Raw genomic sequence first — 20694 nt, 5'->3', positions numbered from 1 at the left:
CCAACGTCTCCTGGATACTGAAGAAAGACATGATCGACTGTTCACATCAATGAGGTTAAGATGAAAAGTGACAGTGCAGACGAATAATAAAACTAGAGATTTAATTTAAATTTTCGCCAAAAAGAAAGGGAATGGAAATTATTTGGGTATTTAAATAGTTAATTACAATTTGAACATGCAGCTTTGATTAAAAGTGTAATAAATAACGTACATACATTAATAATTAAAAAAAAGAACTATTTGTAGATGAGAGTTCCCCAGTACACGACATTGAATTAGCGGAATTCTTGCCTTCCATATTTTTTGTCATCTTTTTATAGAAAATGATCGAAATTCTATTTTCTGCAATTAGAATTAGCTGCAAAACGATAATAATAAGCATCCCGTTCTTAGCAAAGATGATCGCAGTTAAGGCTGGTTCACAATAAACCGGGAACGAGAACCAGAATGAAAACGAGAAGCAGATGACGTGAATATGAAAATTTTTGATTCACAATAAACCGAGAACGTAGACGACTATGCATATCGATATGTATGTCAATAACGATATGTAAAGTCGATATTACGCATTCTGATGTTATTTGTGTATAATTGACCAATGGCGTTCTCTCATGAGTACAAGGCAGCCTACATAAACACAGGTTAGCCAATTTAGAAATTTCAACTGAAACATTTCATTAGGTACGGTACTATAAATATAAACATGCATCTTTATTATCACAACCTATTTTAAGTCTACCATAACGTAAAATAATTAGAGAAGAAACATTTGTAATAGAACAAAAATGAACACAACAGTAGTTATTGAATTGTAGCATGAATATGTAGTGTGTAATACAACCAATACAGTAATAAAATATGATTCACTTACGATCTGTGTTCAAAGATGCAGCTATTGAAAGCCACGTATTCTCCTACATTTTCTCATCTTTATACGAGGCGCGCCGCTTATCGTAAATGTGAGGATTTCAATATTAGAATCTCATCAAATAAAACTTGCTCCATGATGCACAGCACAGAACAAAATAATGCATAGGTTATGTCACGGTCTTCTTGCTACAAAATATACGACGACAAAATAGCTTTTAGATGGCAATAGAATGAATCTAGTGGGCTGTGATCGGAAACGTGAACGCCAAAGTTGAAACTTGGCCAACTCTCCGTTCCTGGTCCCGGGCTCCGGCAAGCTTTTCGTTAATTGTGAACGCTCACATTTAAATGTATACATTTTAACAATTTTACCGTTTTCGTTTTCGTTCCGATTCTCGTTTCCGGTTTATTGTGGACCAGCCTTTATAGCATCTCTGGATTTAGTACATAACGATCCGCGAAAGCGTTCCAACAGCGTCCAGTCGAGTTTCAATCCCATAGCAGATGCTCAACTAGCGCATGCGCATAAGATGGTACAGGGACCGTACATGAACTGATCCATGAACCGCTTGTTGGAACGAACCTATTGTCGTACTTTACAATTTACGTACGAACGCTATGTTGAATCTGAGTATTCAGGTGATGAGGAAATGGAGTTACATGAACATATTTTGTTAATGAAAAGAAAAAGTAGGCCTAAAATTAAAGCCAGAAATATCTGAAAATCACATTGTATCTTACGAAAATAAGGGCGAGTTTTGGACACTGGTTTCGATTTGAATGATGATACGTTTAGGCGTTATTTCAGGTTCAATGGACCACAGTTTTTTGCCATTCATGATATGATAAAGGATCCTTTGCTATGTTGTGATTAAAATTATGTAAACTGTATGACATATAGATACATTATTTCAAATGTTTAATTAATACTATTAAATCTCATCAAAATAAAATATAGCCCTATTTATTTTCAGATAATCTCCAGATTTCTTCTTTAAGTTTTTATAGTTTTCATCCCGTGTATCATATAAATAGGCTTACGGGTGACATCGTACAAGTTCGATAAGTTTCTGACTGCAATTATCAGCCATCTTTCCTCATTTTCAAATAAAAACAATACAATTCATCGCCACCTGTGATATATTTTTCTACATTCAATCGTCATAAAGAGTATAAATGTCAAACATCTTTGATAAATGTGTCAAGAAAATTCGCTCAGCTACCGATTCCAGCGAGAAACTCGCGCGAGGTTTTTGCCTCGAGCGAGAATCTCTTCCAGTGTGTGGACGTCCATTTGAATCCATGTTATCAATTTTTTAATTTTCTCGCAACACATTTCTCGCTGGAGAAAACTCTGCAAGTGTGTTACATAGACCATAGCCCGCTCCTATACAGCATTATTATGCTCTAGAGTATGGGATCGGAGAGGGCTATGCATAGACTTACTAAATAACCGCGGTGTGTTACGGGCCTAATGGAGGAATCCGGCACTGCTTCTTGGTTGCGTTCCATGAATTGGTGTTGGCAATACTGATTATGATGGCTGTTATGGATTGGAATGTGTTTGCATTGTGTTGATTGTTGTCGACAACGAATATGCAAAAGGAATTCTGTTCATTGAAGCACTTTGAATGAAATATGGCTGCTTCTTTCATCAGATTAAATGTTTTACGAAGGTATACTAACTTTGTAACTATTAGTTGCATGAATAGGCCTATTTTTGCAACTACCTTCTAAGACCCGGAGACATAACCTAACATGAATAAATTTATTTGGATTTACAAGATTATAATATGTGACGATTGGCTATTTCGAAGATTAAGATCAAATGTATTTAAAACACATTTGGAATGACTTCAGAATACCACGTATGTCGTTATTTCATTATCGAATTGTTTATTTTTTGTGCAAGGGGGTATCTCATTTTTTTTTTTTTTTTTTGTAGGTCTACTTATTTATCTAACCGGGAAAATTTCGGTATTCTGAAGTATAGCGATCATTTTATGCAAATATAGGCCTAAATATTTCAATTGCGGTAATTTCATAGAAACGGTGTATTATTAAATTCCAACTGTGGTGAATAAACGGGTGATTTTGTGTGGGACGACACGTCGTAACTGATTTCATAATAATAATAATAATAATAATAATAATAATAATAATAATAATAATAAGCAATGATCAGCGATAAAGTCATTAATTAAGTAATATTCATGTGTCTCTTTATTCAACGAAAAACTTTCAAGTTTTTTAAATATGCTGTAAGGTTATTCTACAAAAATTCCCTCTCAGTAGACTATCCACACATAATAATAATCCTTCATTTGGGAAAATGAATTTTAGAAACAACGAATAATTATAATAATAATAGGTCAATGTTACTTATGTCCCGCCCACTATAGAGACATAGGCCAATTTTACACATATTTAGTATAACTTGTTGCTTCTTTGACAGGTTAGGTTTGGTTAGTTTAGGTTTTTGTTATAGCCTACCTTGCATATGCGATTATAGCGCAACATTGGCATTGATAAAAGTGAAATATTCGTTCAGTGGGCGTTGGATACTCTACATTCACCATATATTTATTTCCGCTTTAGTATATCCCAAAGGAGACTCAGAGAGTCAAAGAATATACAAGTCAAAAGACTTTATCTCCTAACTGACAATAAAGAATACATATCATGCAAAAAAAAAAAAAAACAAACAAACAAACAAAAATTGTAATAAAAGTAGCCTACAAACAACCATCTAAAATGAATGGCCATGCTTTAATTTTTTAGCAGTAAAATAGAAAGCGAAAATCAAATGTCATGTAAGACTTTAAAAACAGTGAAATAACAAATCAAAGTTATTCATTTTACAGTAGAGAATTACAATAATGTAGTGTAATGTCAATTTACAAATGCGTGTGGATACATGCATAAGCTAATTTTAAATACTATTTTCTTAACCTTACTCCTGGCTTTTGTTACTTCACCAGAAGAAAAAGTAAATATCGCCAATAAGTTCCCTTCTGGTTATTGAATTTCCAGCCAGGTATACAACACCTTGGCATTTTATTTAGGCCTAATGTATTCAAAAATAAAACAAGTGACATTGATGAGTGGAGTGAAATTTGTCTCTCGAATTAGCTATAAGATATTGCAATTTGTACCACCCCACTTATCTTATCTTTTGTTTGTCAAAAAACTTTGAGAGACACTGAGACTGTAACATATCCTAAGATTCTCCTTTCAGTTTCCCCCTCCTCCGAAATTTAGGAATAATCTGAGAAACGTGATCTATCATGTTTAAGAGAACATAAACTCTGTTTTCTCTTGCATAAAATGTACAATGGAAGAAAGGCATTCTCAAATTTGAAGGAAAACGCGTTTTTCTGATAGTTGAAATTCCCAGTATGTATAAGTAGTCATAACAACAGAATCTACTTGTGTTTATGAGGGAGTGAAGTAGAGAGAAATGGGAAATTATTATTAAGTTATCATGACAGATTTATAACGAGAGTGCCAATAAATATGACATATTTGTTACTAACAATATGGTGCCAATAAATATTGCTTCCTTTTGTATATTGCCCCATGTTTTAAGTCTCTTCAAAATATCTTTGTTTAAAAGTAGGCCTACATACATTTTTATTCTTTCAATTTCGACATAAAGAATTCTTCAATAATACAATGTATATGGGTCATTCTCACGAAACCCATCACATTTCTTTCCCCTGCATAGATTTCTTTATATCTTTTAACTTGAAAAATGTCTCCTGTGTAAAGAATACAGCACTATTACACCTAGTTATCCACCCTAAACTTAGGTCGATATTACATCTTCTTACTGCCATGCATAGTTTGGAATACCCAAATATGTGGACACCATGGATGTCCCGCACTACAGAATATAAATTTCAATGAATACCACCTTTAAACTATCAATCCAAATGGAAACAAACACATTGTATTGAAAAGTGCGTTAAAGGAAGTAAACATCCCATAGACAACAGTTTTATAAAAGTGCCCAATGTTACTACAGAAGTGGTGTAGTTTTTGTCCACGAGTTTTTGGCTTTGCCATGGAACGGATGATTCTTCGCTTTGAATTTGCCACTTTAAAAGAGAAGTTCAATGTGGTGCTTCCAGAACATTCGGGAGATAAAGACGGTGAATTGCCAGTGCTTTCTCAGACATAAAAAAAATCTGCACTTGCGTATCAAGTTCAAAAACAGCATTGAATAGCAAGTGTTCATTTTTTAAGTGGACACCGTGGATAAAGTGCCAGCTCATCTACGCAAAAAGGAATTACCAAGTGCTGGGTAAGTAATGACTTCATAGGCTATTTATGAAATATGATCGGAAAAATTAATATGCTTAAAAGTAATCAGAACACACCAGCGCGAAGTCTGAAATGTGGACACCATGGCTGTAAACACCGTGCATTTATTTAGAACGGGATATTTAGTTCACAGGTCATGATAATTATTATTGATGTGATGTTTATGATGTAGCTGGAAAATACGGTTTCTACATAGTTCTATATGGATACAATATTGCGACTGTATCATGTATCTGTATTACACGATGAGTGGTGGTGAACTGACTAGAGGACGGAAAAAATACGAGAATAAGGGAAGAACAAGAAAAATAAGCTTAAAGACAGAAATTTATGAAAGTAAGAAGTCGAAACGTGCAACTTGCAAGGAAAATAGAACCAGAGTGTTTAACGATGGAAGCAGATCCTGAAAAGCACACTGCTTACATAGCGGCGGAGAGTAAGATATGGGCTGAGAGGAAGAAGGAAGGAAAAATTAAGACAGTTTTGGCCACGACTAATAGAGAATTAAGAGAGTGAAGGAAAAATGAAGAGAATAGATGAGAGAATACTGCACGAAAATTAGGAACAAATATATTCAACAATGTAATCATAGTAATTTGGGAAAGGATATAAAAAGCTCTCCTGCTGATAAAAAGTAGTGAAATTATTCGAAAACTAAAAGCCGAAACATTAAGCTTAAACATTTAACAGAAAAATTGAAAAAGCTTTTTCACGTGTAAAAAAAAAATGAAATAGGCCTATGCTATACTCCATCTCGTATCACAGAGACAAAAAAAGCAAACCTCGCGCACTGCAGTTCATACTTTGCTAAGAGGGCGTCCAGTTCCTTCTGACATAAAGAAGAAACTGATCCTTGGAGAGTTGCTAGAACAGCAATTAAAATCATTTTCTTCTGTAGAATATAAAAGTAAACAATTAGTAAGACGCATCATAAGTGGCAAAACAATTAAGACATATAAAATGCTGCATCACTGTAAGAGAGTAGTTTCTCGCACAGCTTTTGCCAGAATAATTCCTATAGACACAAGAGTAGCCACAGTTTGGAATACGAGCATCACGTGATACAATAAAGACACATGAGTATAGTGGTGTGAAGAAAATAAAAATTTGTTAATTTTCAATGAATTGAGTTATATGTGTAAATTTCAATGTGGTATGAGTCATTGAAAATTTTCTTTTGTGTCTTGTATAGAAGTGTATGTACTTATAAAAGAATCAGAATCAAAGGTAAAATATTTATGATTATTGTTACTGTATTACTATAACCGTAAATCATTTCTTATTTCTATTTCATTATCTTCATGAAATAAGTGAAATCAGTCACCGGTGTAGCTCGGTCGGCTGAGGCGCTTGCCTGACGATCTGGAGTTTCGCTCGGGCTTGGGTTCGATTCCTGCTTGGACTGATTACCTGGTTGGGTTTTTTTCGAGGTTTCGTCAACCGTAAGGTGACTGTCAGATAATCTATGGCGAATCCCTGGTCTCATCCAGCCAAATACCATCTCTCTATCACCAATTCCATCGACGCTAAATAACCGAGTAGTTTATGTAGCGTCGTTAAATAACCAAGTAAAAAAGTGTAATCCAATATGGTATTATTATTTATAAACATATAAATTAATACTCTTACCACTGTTAACGATAATTCACATTATTAATCAAAAATGTTTGCAAGCGAACATAAATACCTATTTCATTTTGTAACATGGCTCAATTGCATTATTTCTAATAACAATCAGTTAATATTATTATGAATAATAAAATTTGTGACTTATTTATTTTCAGTATTGATTTCAAGTCGGTTTGTAAATCAAATTTCCTTTACCGAGCCATAGGAATAATCCACGGATTAAAACTGTAGACACCGTGGAGATGCAGTGAACACCGTGGAATCTGAAAATTGATTTTGTTTTATTTCTCGTAGTACACGAAGATTTAGACATGGCCACTAACACACCTGACTTATCTTTCACACCTCTCCTTACAATTTCAGTTGTTGCCATTTTTGGGTTCCAAAAGTGACGGGTTTCATGAGAATGACCCATATAAAAGCATTCAAGCAAACCCTTCATGGTAAAAAAAACCGTACAATTCTTCTCTATCATCATAATTATATTATTATCAACAATTATTATAATAAGAGCAACAATATTATCAAAAACAAAAACAAATTGAAAACTTTTGCAGGACAGACCTCACAAATCAGTATTGTTTATAAATATTATTGTGTTATAAATACATTTCCACTTTGAGTTGTATTTTTGGATGTAAGGGTCAAGTTTAATTTGTCGCAGCGTCCAATAAGCATTTTGCAAAACCAAAAAAAGAGAACTTTTCTAATAGATGTGTTTACTTGTACTGTTTTCAAAATATCATTGTTTGAGAGTACACATTTTTTTTTCTTTCATTTTCGACCAAAGGTATCCTTCAATAATAAAATGTTTACAATAGCGTTCCAGTAAACCTTCACAGTGACTTCATTTGGTAAAAAAAAAAACACAATTCTTTTACAAAATAGATCTCTCAAATATTTTACAAACACATTTCCTCTTTGAGTTGTGTTTTAGGGAATATGGGTTATGTTTAAAACTCCTTAAATGCTTTAGAAATTCATGTATTGACTGGAGAGCATCTCTAATCTGTTATAAACCCCATGACTCTTCTACAGAACCACCACAGCCTTTCAGCAAACCCTTCATCCACACTGTACTTTCGATTGTTACTGACGAACAATATTGGCTGTTGTAAATTCGACACAGGAATAAAAGTTAACTTTATGACACTGCTATAAATTTTCTTCTCATAAGCATTAAAATTGTGTGTGACCGAAATAAGGTACAGTCCTAAGATATGTCGTAAAAATGGAAGTAGAGTTAAGGAGAAAGGAGGTGAAGAAGGAGATCTTTTAAAGAGCAGTGCTGAGTGCTGCGAAATGGAAAAGAACTAGCTACAAATATCGCTAGTGTGACATGTCATGTGGCCACACGTAGCGACATTTAATGGAGAAACTGAGCAGTAATTGTCGCACCTGTGTGGCCACCCATTTTGCTACAGTTGCGGCAGCTACATTTGTAGCAGAAAACCTGCTACAAATGTAGCTCATGTGGCCGTACCCTAAATTCGTACTACTTAGTAGCAAACATTAGTTCAACTGTGGAAGCCAATGCCAGTAGGCCTATAATAGTTCAACGTGAGGAAAATATAGACAGACTTTAACGAAGATAGATATTATATCGTCACTAGAAAGTGTAAAAAAAGTGTTCAGATTTGTAGAGAATGTAACACTGTTATCGGTTCAAGTATGGAAACCAGTGGTAGTAGTATAGTGCAGTGCGAGAAAATATACGGCAGACTTTAACGTGGATAGATATTATATTGTCACTAGAAAGTGTAGAAAAAAGTATTCAGTTTTGTAGAGAATGAAATTTACTTTAATCAGAAGAACCAAAGAATTGTGTGCATTGTGAAAACCAATTGAAAGTTAAAACTCACAAATGATCGTCAAAAAATACTTGGTTTGAAGAGTGTAAATCTACACTTTTGCAGAACACCGTTCTTATATATTGTTGCCTTCATGAAATTTCTTTACTAATAACTAGTAGTGAAAGTAACTTAAGCATAGTTACCGTACGAGTATGTGTTTCTTACAAAACTTACCAAAGTGTACCGAAGATATGGCAAGTAGAAATTAAGTTCAAAAGCTTATACTACTCGAATAGTCGAAGTGAATGATGAATAAAACAGAATGATGAGTACTAAATATTATATACACAATTTAATCGCATTAACTCTTTAATATATAACAAAAATCGCGAATTAAAAAAAACATGTATGTATGTATTCACACTGCAATGGGTGTATACCCGGTGGCAGTGGTAACTAATTACACTCAATAATGACAATAATAAATTTGTTAATTACAAATACACTTAATAATAATACCAATAATTAATACTAACAATAATAATAATAATAATAATAATAATAGGGAATATCCTAAATTAAATTAAGCACTATCACTTAAAATAACATTTAAAATAATTCTAATTTGTATCTTAAATCTAAGTTCGAACTAAAAGCCACGAGTATGATATGTTCATATCTGCACAAGTACCTTTCCACATTACACTCATTTCGCTGTCAACTCACTCACTGCACTGGAACTACGACACATTTCACTGATTCTATCCTGATTTCACTACCACTTCAAAAACATTTCACTGGTCAAATACTTTGCACTGCCACTATAAACTATAAAGCTTCCCTGACAGGAACACGTTTCACTGACACAACACACTTCACTGACACAACATAATTCTTCACTGATACAACACTTCAATAACAAAATATCATTTACATCCTTTACATACTGTGTATAATTATGGTCTATTAGTAAAGTCCTTAAGCCTATTTTTAAATACTTTTTGGTTGTTGGTAAAGCCTTTACTAAGTCTGCAGGTAAAGCATTCCAGTCCCTGATAGTACGATTGAGAAAAGAAAACTTTCCAGTGTCCGTCCTCTGTCTTCTTTCCCTCAATTTATATGAGTGGTCGTTCCTTGAAGAGTAATTTGGCGGTTGCAACCTATTTTTTATTTCTCTCCAGGCAGGCTCACCTCTGTATGTTTTGAACAGTGCGCATAATCGAATTCACGTTCTCCTGTCCGTGAGTGTGTCCCATTTTAATGGTGAATTTTTCCGACAACACTTGAGAGCCCGTTTTTTAATCTTTTGCAGTGTCTTAATATGTTCTAATCTGTAAGGATCCCAACATGCAGCACCATATGGTGGTATATAACTATTATAACTACTTTCTGATGTCATCAATGACATCATACCTTTCCATCGTATTTTTAAATTTATCAATTTTTATATCATAGGTAAGGATAGGTGGAACTACACATGGAAAGTTCAAGTGATATCTTTGACTTAAAATCGATATCCGAGAATCCGATCTAACTTTAATTCTTTATTCTAGAGCAATTCCACGTATAACTGACTGACATTTACAGTACACTTTGACAGCAAAATGTCTGCCTAAATTGTGTAATGGATTGAAATTAGACTGTGTCACTGCAGGATTTGATAGAGGAAAGTGTACACTTAAGATACATATAATAATAAAGTATTTAATAGGAAAAGTATACTATTTATTTACGTCCAAAGTGTGTGTAACTGACTGACATAAATGTCAACTCTCTCTTCAGGTGAACATAGTTCTTCACAGATTTTTTCTGAAATGTCATTCCTGATACAATTTTGCAAAATATTGTTTGGAAAGGAAATTGTAATCTTCAGTTTAAGTTAAACACGGCCTCCAAACCGCGGTTAGTAATGGAGTTATGTGTTACTGACTTCATTCTGTAATGGACTTACATCTCTGAATTTTTAAATAAAATTGCACTTATGGAACCGTAAATAGTACAAAATAATATGAAACTTGATAAGTAGTAAATTAACATAATGATTAATTTAAATGGATAATATGTTTTCCGGAATACAAAAATTAGTTCACTTAACCATGCATCTTACATGACACAAAATGATGCAGATACAAGTATTACATAGGCCTACTTAATAACTATAGGCCTATAGTTCTTTCTCTGTGTTTAAATACTGTATATACCAGCCATAAGCATTTGGTGATTAATTTTAGGACTATAAGAGTGTCACAGCAACCTTGGCAGCGCTTATCACTTTATACGGCATCAAACCCCCCAGCGTAAGATAGTATGTTATGTTATCCAAGTGCGTCCCTAACAATCTGGCACTGACATCCTTATCGATTATGATCAGGTGAAGCAGATCACAGTTCATATTTCCCATGCCTATGATTAGAATTCATTTATGAAGACTGTCAGACTGTTGAGTTCTACTTTTAGATTGAATTTGAACCATTGGAATTAAACATGTAGAAGCACTCCACGGCACTCGTTGACTCACTCATTTAGTCTAACAAGTATGTACTGCAGAAACATTGGCAGTATGTCACTTATCTGAACAAACTTTAGTTCCTTTTCACACACAGAACCTGTGAATCTTTCGCACTGATTGTTCATAAGACAGTTTATGCTGTTTACAAGACAGTTTATGCTCACAATGTTACAAAATTCTGTAGCGCTTTGTATCTTCTTCCCCGGTTTCACAGCCATCCATGCCATCCTTTTTACTTGGCCTCCAATCCCATCCATGGCCCCTATGCCATGATATGACTGAAAGAAATTCCATTGTATGTTAAATCCAAATATGCGAGTAAGCAATGTCACATTGCTCAATGTATACTTCTGTTTAAAATGACTCGCTGCTTCATCTGAAAATATTTTTACCACTTCACCGTTCGGAAGAATCACCAAAATTTCCGAAAACACTTTTCGTAGACAAGCATCCACTGCATATTTGTCATGTGCTACATAATCTGACACTAATGCAAAGAATTTCTTCTGAACTTCCCTGTCACCTTACTGTCTAAACCAGGCAACAGCAGTAAATATTGAGACATGCTTATTGCTCCAATGAGCTGCCTGAATCTCATTTTGCTCTTTGCAGGTGTAATTTTCCAAGATGTCAATTTGTATGATCGCTTCATTTATTGCAACTTCTTCCCGAGCACATTTAAATGCCTCTGCCTGCTGTCTTTTAACATAAATATGGTTCAGAAAATCCAGTAAACACTTGCCCAATTCTTCCATACAATCAATTACTCACCCTTCTCCTATGTCAATCTGAGCTCTTTCGTTAAGAAATGTCCACTGACTCTACTCACATCGTGAATTACCACATTCGTCTGTGATCTTTATTTCAGTTAGCAAAGGACATTTTTCACATCCTGACTGCATGCATTCACCTGCGTTCTGGTCACATACCACTTGACACAAAAACTCTCGCAATTCCGTCTCTACAGGTACGTGTTTCTTGCGAATGCCTTTAGAAGAAATTTCACATTTTCGTGTACAATGCAACCTCTTTGATTTCACCTTTTACACTAATCTTAAAATCATTTCTTCCTGCAGCCTGATATGTGATGGTGTCGTCTTCATAGAACTTGAGGACCTCTGCCTGAACATCGTCTGCTAGCTGCTTTCTGGGTACACACTTCATTGGTTTACTAATCCTTAGTCCCTCTTTTTCTGCCAACTTTGCTGTAAGTAATTTTCTTTTTCTTGGTGAAGTGGGCAGTGCTTCCTCAATACGTTTCTTGCACTTACCATAATGCTGATGACATCTGAATGCTGTAGCTAGGATCTCTATGTCAGAAATATGTTCTCCTTCTTGAATTGTTTTCAACTTGTCTCTTCCTTGTTTTTCTCTTGCAATTCTTCACATCGTCCTTCCTTCTTTAGACGGAGTCTATATTCAGGTTGTCTTTCTGCCGCTGATTTCCCCATATTACTGCACACTTAACACCAGTTCATGTGTAACTTCACCAAGGCCTTCCAGGCAACTAAGTACACTGTGGAATGAACAGCATAACAGCTGAGATCACGACATGTCAGCCACTCACAATGCCACTGCGGAAAGCAAAATCACTTTAGAAGAAAATGTTCTAATACTTTTTTATTGGTCATGTAATAATAACGCAGAATATCAAAGGAAATTTTAATCTGTCAATTATTGTACTGTGTAGAAGAGTTTTTGTATGTTTATTGTGATGGACTGAAGGCGGCTCGAAATAAAACAAATTTACATGTCCAAATTGTGACATGAAACTTAAGTATCTTTACATGTTTTTTAAGTGTTTGGAATATGACAAGATCTGCAGCAAGTTATACACTAAAAGAAAGATTATTTGAAACATCATCTTACGAAATAAGGCAATTTAAAGTATAAAGAAACATATTTCTTCAACAAAAATAGTCTTATATCAATTTCAAGAAGTTCACCTCGGTATGACATTTTCATGGAATTGCTCTCTAACTAAAGTCTTATTTACACAGTATCACTTAGTAATGCATAGTCACTGACATCACTAAACTGCACTGTGTACATCACTGTGCAAGTGCTCACTGCGTCATCATATCACTACTTGCACATCACTAGAACAAGTTGGCTGCCTTCCAACTTTAGTGAGCAGTAATACATCATTTTTCCCATGATTCTACCTGTTTAATGGTTGATTTTGCGCGTAAATTAGTTAGTTGTTTGCAGAAGTTGCATTAGAACTTGCTAAAATGTGGATATATAGAATGGTGAATGTATTCTGTGTTTTGTTGAGGAGTATGGGGGACAGAAAGTAAATAATCAGGAATATAAAAGCAATGTTGCCAAACTGTCTACGGTAGATGAAAACCAGACAGTTATTTCCAGTTTTAGTTTTGCTGGAGGTATCCTCATTGTTGTCTGCTTTCTTTGTATAGACACTTTAACTTCTCCAGCAAAGACGAAAACTGATCACTTGTCATCCTTAAGTAATTACTGTTAACTGCGACTATCTTTCACAATTAACTTTTTTAGAATTGTATTTGAGGCTCTCTGCACTTCTCTTCACTCATGTGTAGGCTTGTGAAAAATGAAATCCTGAAGACTAGTTACTTCAACCCAATTATAAAGAAATTCTCTGCAAAGAAGTTTTGCAAATGTTTGTGTTGAACACTTGATTAAGAATAAATATAAATAATTCATGGTAATTTCACAATGTGAGCGTGTGTTATCTCTGACAGTGTCATTTACCAACAAAGTACCATTTTTATGTTGAAATTTTTGTTCCCAAGTATCAAGGCTCATGTTACATTGTCCAAACGTTTGTAATGATTAATCTCTGCTGTACATGAGGTTTTTTAAAGGTCAAGATACCGATTTTGTTGGATATATCAATAAATGCAAGTTTATAGATCATTTTCATTTTCACTCTTATTAGTGGTTGTGTAGGCAGGGTCCAGTGCACTCTTTTGCCCTGGGGTCTATAATGCCATTAAGACGGCCCTGCATGCACGTCACCACTTCCGGATGTGTGCACACTCAACGATGCATCACTTTCAGACTTGAAATTGCTCACTAAACGACACGTCACCTAGTAATATCATGTACATGAGGTTTAATAGAGTACAGTGATGTATTAGCCATATCCCAACCTAATATAATTTTGTTTGTTGGGGGAGAGGTGCTTCACACCCCCTGCTTATATGCTGTCACTCCCAAATCGTCACTGACACTTAATAAACAGCATTATAACCAATTAAATACACAAAGACAACCAGTAGTACTTCCAGTGATGTTAATTTAGCGGAAAAACGACATATCTGTTATGTAAAAGGAGACCTCTTCCATCCAATTACCTAAATTTGTATATCTTACATATTTCTATATAATGCCTTAAGTTAATTATTAATAATATTTTGAAAAATAATTTAAAGTCGTTTTTTGTATTCTTTAGCATAGGTCATAGCATCTTAAACATGACATCATTAATATGTGCTTCGTTGTTTGCCTTTGTACCCATATACCACTTCTTTGAAATTACCTTTATTGTTTCAGGCTGTCTGACCAGATCTGGAAAGGAGTTAATGACAAACATGTAATTCTTTGGAATAAACAGTTGCCTTGTCGACCAGATATTTGTATTCAGTGTAGAGTGCTGCACCTGTCATTCGTATGGTATAAGAAACGAAAAACTATTGAAGAAAAAGTAAGTAAGTTGCAATTACTATAAAATAGTAAGACTATTATTTCGAATACTGGTTAAGAGTTTGAACAAACTATGAGGATAGTACAAAGTTCCCAATCTCGAGTACCCTCAACATGTACTAGCCAGTTTCCATTCTGTTCTAGCTCTTCACCCGCAGTAACGGGATTTTCTTTCACCGTGAAGTACACATGCACAGACTGCTCTTCAATCCTATGATTAAACTAGAATGTATTTGAACACTATTGCACTGTTCAATCTTATAATAATAATAATAATAATAATAATAATAATAATTATTATTATTATTATTATTATTATTATTATTATTATTATTATTATTTATACTGGCAGAGTTAAGGCCATAGGGCCTTCTCTTACACTTTACTAGGTCACAAATTATACAAGCAGTTAAAATTTAACAAAAAGTTAAAGAACAGAATACTAACATATTACAACATGAAAATAATACCATAATAGAAAAAAAGAAAGTAAAATGCATTGGAATATAGTAAAAGCAACTCATTTAGTACAAATGGTTAATATGGAAAACGTAAGAAAGAATATAACAAAATGGAATGTAATAAAATAATAATAAAAAAAGAAAAGAAATACGAAAATGAAATAAAATTCACCATAAAAATAATATAATATAATAAATTCATTGGCTGATAAAGAGAACAAAAAGGGGAAAGGTAGGAAAGAAATATATAGGCCTAGTCTATATTTTTACAAAACTATCGCAGAGAAAAAGGCTTATAACTGGAAGGAATCTGTATTGAAAAAGTGAATTTTAATTTATTTTTGAAACTAGACAATGTCCGACAGTCTCTGACATGTTGTGATAGAGAGTTCCAGAGATGCAGAGATGAGCTGCAGAGACGGTGAAAGATGAAGAGTAGAAGGATGTTCTGTATTTAGGAATGGAGAGTGTGATATGGTGTTGTGAGCAAGTATCTATTTCGTGATATGAGGACAAATGTTGAAAACGAGAAGCTAAGTAGCTAGCGTTAGAGGTTTGAAGAATATTGAAGAGTAAAGTGAGACTGTGAATAGTTCTTCGCTCTTTGAGACGGGTCCAGGAGACTGTGAATAGTTCTTCGCTCTTTGAGACGGGTCCAGGACTGCATATTTAGTGAAGGTGTGATACGATCAGATCTAGGATGTTGCAAATAAATCGAACACATGTATTATGAACACGCTATAGTCTGTCTGTCAGTCTCATGTTAAGGTCAGTGTAGAGAGTGTCACAGTAATCAAAATGAGGCATCAAGAGTGACTGCACTAAATTCTTCTTGAGAAGAAACGGAAGGAAATTTCGAATTCTTTTTAGTGCGTGAATTTTCATAAAAATAATTTTACATGTGTGTGTGTGTGTGTGATTTGAGTATTCCAACTTAAGTTTTTGTCCATATAAATTCCTAGATTTTTTACTCTATCACTGTAAGGGATAATAGTTTCATTCATTTTAACAGGAGATGAGTCACCTGTGTTTAATTTACTTAAAAGTTGTTGATGTCCCATTATAATTGCCTGTGATTTCTCTGAGTTCAATTTCAGTCCAAACTTTTTCGTCCATGAAATGATTGATTTTAGGTCATTGTTTACTTTATTTATTGCGTAATTTAGTGCCGATATAGGTACAGAGATATATATTTGTAAGTCGTCAGCAAATAGAATATGTCTACAGTGTTAAATAGATTGTGATATGTCATTTATGTAGATCGTGAAAACTACACCTGCACCCATGGTACACAGACCCGCACACATTGTTGGCGTACTTGAAGGTAGGAGGTAAACCACGACACTGAACTTTCTGATAAATTAAGGGCTAGGAGCTTGCATAGTAATAGATCTATGTCAACTGAGTCATAGGCTTTACTGAAGTCAAGAAGTGTCAAAATGGTCAATTTTTGTTTATCGGAGGCTTCCCGTATGTCTTCCGTAACTTTAAGTAATGCTGTATTTGTGCTATGTCCAGTTCTGAAGCCTGTCTGATACTCGTCAAGTAAATTGTGTTCATTCAAGAAGTCCAATTGTTTGTGAACAATGCGTTCCAATGCTTTTGACGGGTGAGCAGGATGCTTATAGGCCGATAATCGTTTAGGTTTGAAGGATTATTATTTTTAGGAAGGGGACATACATAAGCTTTCTTCCATAGGGTCAGATATGTCGAGGTCATAAGCGAGGCATTAAAGATGTGTGTCACAGTTGGCAATATTATGTCTATGATTTTACGCAGTAGAACAATGCTGATGCAGTCAACTCCTTCAGCTTTAGTACTTATCCGTTTTATAGCTTTCTTTATGTCTAAGTCTGTTACTTATGTGAAGTAAAATTTCTCGCTCGTTTCACAGGTCGCTTGCAGTAGTTCATGCATTGTCTGTTCTCTCTCCTTGGGGTCAATTGGTTGTGAGTGTAATGTGGTAAAATGGTTATTAAGAGCATACAGTGAAATAGAAAAGTCATTTACTTGATCATTCTGTCTCCCTATGCCCATTGTTTTCAAGTCTCGCCATAGTGCTGATGGGTTTGAAGATGGTCCAATAATGTCATGCATGTGTCGAAGTTTCGAATTTCTTATTTCTTGGGTGACTTTGTTACGTAATTGTTTGTACTCAGTGAGATTGTCTTCAGATCTGGTCCTTCTGTATTTACGGTAAGCTGCGTCACATTCAGCCATCATAGTGCGTATTGAGGAAGTTAACCATGGGGCTGCTGGTCTTTTCATTCGTTTCGATTTCAGTGGTGCGTGTTTATCGTAAAGTTGTGTAATATAATCATTAAACATCGAAACCTTGTCATCTAGAGTGGGAGTAGTCCAAATTGTGTGCCAGGGAATCATGGTTCCGTCTGATATTAAAGCTGTCTGGTCAATGCGTCTCAGGTCTCTATATGTCACTGTTTTACGAATGATTGGAGGGCATTTGAGGGAATAGGCAAGGTAGATAATATCATGCGCCGAGATTCCCAGTGCAAGTATTTGTCCTGGTTTGTTGTAGCTATTATGTCCAGTAAAGTCTCAGAATGCGGAGTGTGGTGAGTAGGACTGAGGGGAAGGACTGTCAAGTTGCATACTTGGAACATTGTCAACAGTTGTGTTGTGCAGTTCGATTGGGTGGCAAGCAGATTTGTATTTAGGTCGCCCATTATAATTGCGTGTTCATAATGAAGCAGATGGTTTATTAGGGGCACTTCAATATCCATTATTCTATTGATGTTTGGGGGTTGATATACAGGGTGTTTAAAAAATATGGGGCATAATTTCAGGAATGTATTTCCCACATGTAGACAATCAAATTAGTTCATTACAACATGTGTCCGGAAATGCTTCATTTCCGAGTTATGGCCTTCACAACATTGAAATTCACCGGAACGTTTTTCTTTCCGCAGGTCGTTGCCGTCAAAGGAGACATTAAGAGGGCACTCTGACAGTTCATTCCAAGGCGAAGGTTACATTCAGTGTTGTGTAGGCGTTAGACTGTGCGACATGTATTCAAATCAAGAGCTGGCAGAGATACACTTCATGTATGGTAAGGCGGACGGCAATGCTGCGCTGGCTCGTCGTTTGTACCAGGAGAGGTACCCACAGCGACAATGTTCAGATCGGAAGACATTTGTACATCTCCATTACCGTCTGTGCGAGTATGGAAAATTTAACTCTCCTGGTCTGGGGAGGGGACGACCAAGATCTACAACTCCAGAAGTACAGGAGGAGATTCTGGAGGCTGTGAACATGACTCCTTCTATCAGCATACGAAGGGTAGCGTTGCAAGTCAATGTTCCTCATACGAGGTGTCTGGAGACTGTTGAAAGAGTATCAATTGTATCCTTATCATTTGCAACGTATACAGGCCCTGTCACCAGCAGATTAGCTACCCTGCACGAGTTAGGTTCTGTCAGTGGTTCTTGCAGCAGTGTGGTGTAAATCCGAACTTTCCTGCCTTAGTATTACTTACAGATGAAGCACAGTTCACACGAGATGGCATAACAAATTTCCACAATCAGCATGTATGGGCGTATGAAAACCCACGTGCAACAGTTCCATCTCATCACCAGGTGTGGTTCTCCCTCAACATGTGGGCCGGTATCATTGGTGATCGATTAGTTGGACCCCATGTACTTGTAAACAGACTTACGGGGCAGGCGTACACAAACTTCCTGGAAAACACCATACCTCGTGCACACTTCAGTCGTACGGCTCGCCGGTACTTGGATCGAAGGTTTCCTGATCGATGGATAGGTAGAGGTGGCCCAATTGCTTGGCCTCCATGCTCACCTGATCTGAACCCTTTCGATTTCTACTTGTGGGGCCATTTAAAATCATTGGTTTATTCATCTCCGGTGCCTGATTTTGAATCCCTTCGGAATCGAATTGTGGCATGTTCTGAGGACATACGCAATACTCCTGGAGTTTGGGATCGTGTTCGCAGGTCAATGAGACATCGATGTGAGGTCTGTATTCAAGCAGGAGATGGGCATTTTGAACATCTTCTGTAATGACAACGACCTGCGGAAAGAAAAACGTTCCGGTGAATTTCAATGTTGTGAAGGCCATAACTCGGAAATGAAGCATTTCCGGACACATGTTGTAATGAACTATTTTGATTGTCTACATGTGGGAAATACATACCTGAAATTATGCCCCGTATTTTTGAAACACCCTGTATTACGCAAAGGAGACATTTTTTCAAATATGCAGTTATTTCAATAAAAAGAATTTCAGGGGCTGCAGAATACTCACTAGGAGTAGAATATATAATTTTGGGTTGTAGATCTGACCTAATGTATGCTCCGACACCTCCACCACCTTTATTTGTGCGATCATTATGCAATAACATGTAGCCGTCTATGTTGACTAGATCTGAAGAAAGGGAAGTTTTTAACCAAGTCTCAGTTAACAATAAGGCATGAAGATTAAGTGGAGAAAATATGTCATAGAACTCGTCGAAGTGGGCTAATAGGCTTTGAGTGTTAATGTGGGCCAACTGTAGTGTATGAGTGTGAAGAGAGAGAGCGGATTTTAGAAGACTGGTTTGTACCTGAAAGTTTTTGACTGAAGGGCATGCAGTATTGTTTGCGGGTGAACAGGGGGAACATTTCTGTTTCTAATAGTAATTGCTGCTAGCTTAAAACCTTATCTAAGCCAAGAAACAAATTCTCTACTGAACTAAAATGAAATAACTAAAACTACTAAGAAGTAAACTGTGATAAGCTAAAATAAACCTAAATAAAATTTTCTGATAAGAAAAATAGAAAAAAAAAATGTAAATCTAATTCAATAACAAGAGAAACAATGAATGAAATGTTTATGTAGGATACCAAGAAACACGCACTGACTCATTGCAGTTCATTTTTGCGGGCAATCGGCTCTTTGTATCGCCTGTCTTCGCAATTATTACGCCATCCTGTGCCCATACGTTGTGCAGACCATACTTTGTGATGCAGTCTTTCAACAGTTGATGTCACACCTGCGTCAAATCTTCTCTCAACACAATTGAAGCAGTCGGAGCTAAAAGGAACTAAGTAAGTCACTTTTCACAACTTTTCAGGAGAAGCAAAAAACATTCCACTAATAACACAAATGTATATATTTTTATGTTGCAGATGATAAAAGAATATTTAAAAGTCTTAGTTCCTTCTTCCACCGTTCAATGCGCTTGACATCCGTTGTTCAAATTGTTGCATAACCACAAACTGCATATTTTGACTTAGTTCCTTTTAGCTCCGACTGATTCAATTCCAGAATTTTTTAGCAGCTTTTTGTTTGTATACATTTCCTGTCGTTTCCTGTAGCTGCAGAATTTCACTATTATCAGTTGGGGTCATTCGTCATTATCTCAGGTTACAGCAAATGTTCGAAGTTATGTCTATTTGCTCAT

General features: G+C 35.6%; 1 protein-coding gene across 4 annotated transcripts in view; it reads left to right on the top strand.

Annotated features, from left to right (window-relative positions):
• The first annotated feature begins 1927 nt into the window (after positions 1-1927).
• Positions 1928-20694, top strand: part of mIF2 (mitochondrial translation initiation factor 2) — a 104623-nt gene continuing 85856 nt past the window's right edge. Inside the window, exons 1-4 of one of the 4 annotated variants that reach the window (XM_069816205.1) lie at positions 1932-2546; positions 11996-12094; positions 12204-12278; positions 14665-14819. Coding sequence is in view for 1 of the 4 variants with exons in the window: in XM_069816202.1 (XP_069672303.1) it covers positions 2509-2546; positions 14665-14815 (189 nt within the window). In the remaining 3 variants the exon portion in view is untranslated. Of the gene's footprint in view, positions 2547-11995; positions 12095-12203; positions 12279-12319; positions 12335-14664; positions 14820-20694 lie in introns of those variants that run through there. The other 3 variants (XM_069816203.1, XM_069816202.1, XM_069816204.1) reach the window with 3 other exon arrangements.

The sequence above is a fragment of the Periplaneta americana genome, chromosome 17 (genome assembly GCF_040183065.1).
Source record: "Periplaneta americana isolate PAMFEO1 chromosome 17, P.americana_PAMFEO1_priV1, whole genome shotgun sequence".
Lineage (NCBI taxonomy): Eukaryota > Metazoa > Arthropoda > Insecta > Blattodea > Blattidae > Periplaneta > Periplaneta americana.
The sequence above is the reverse complement of the archived record's forward strand: the minus strand, read 5'-3'. Positions and strand labels throughout refer to the sequence as shown.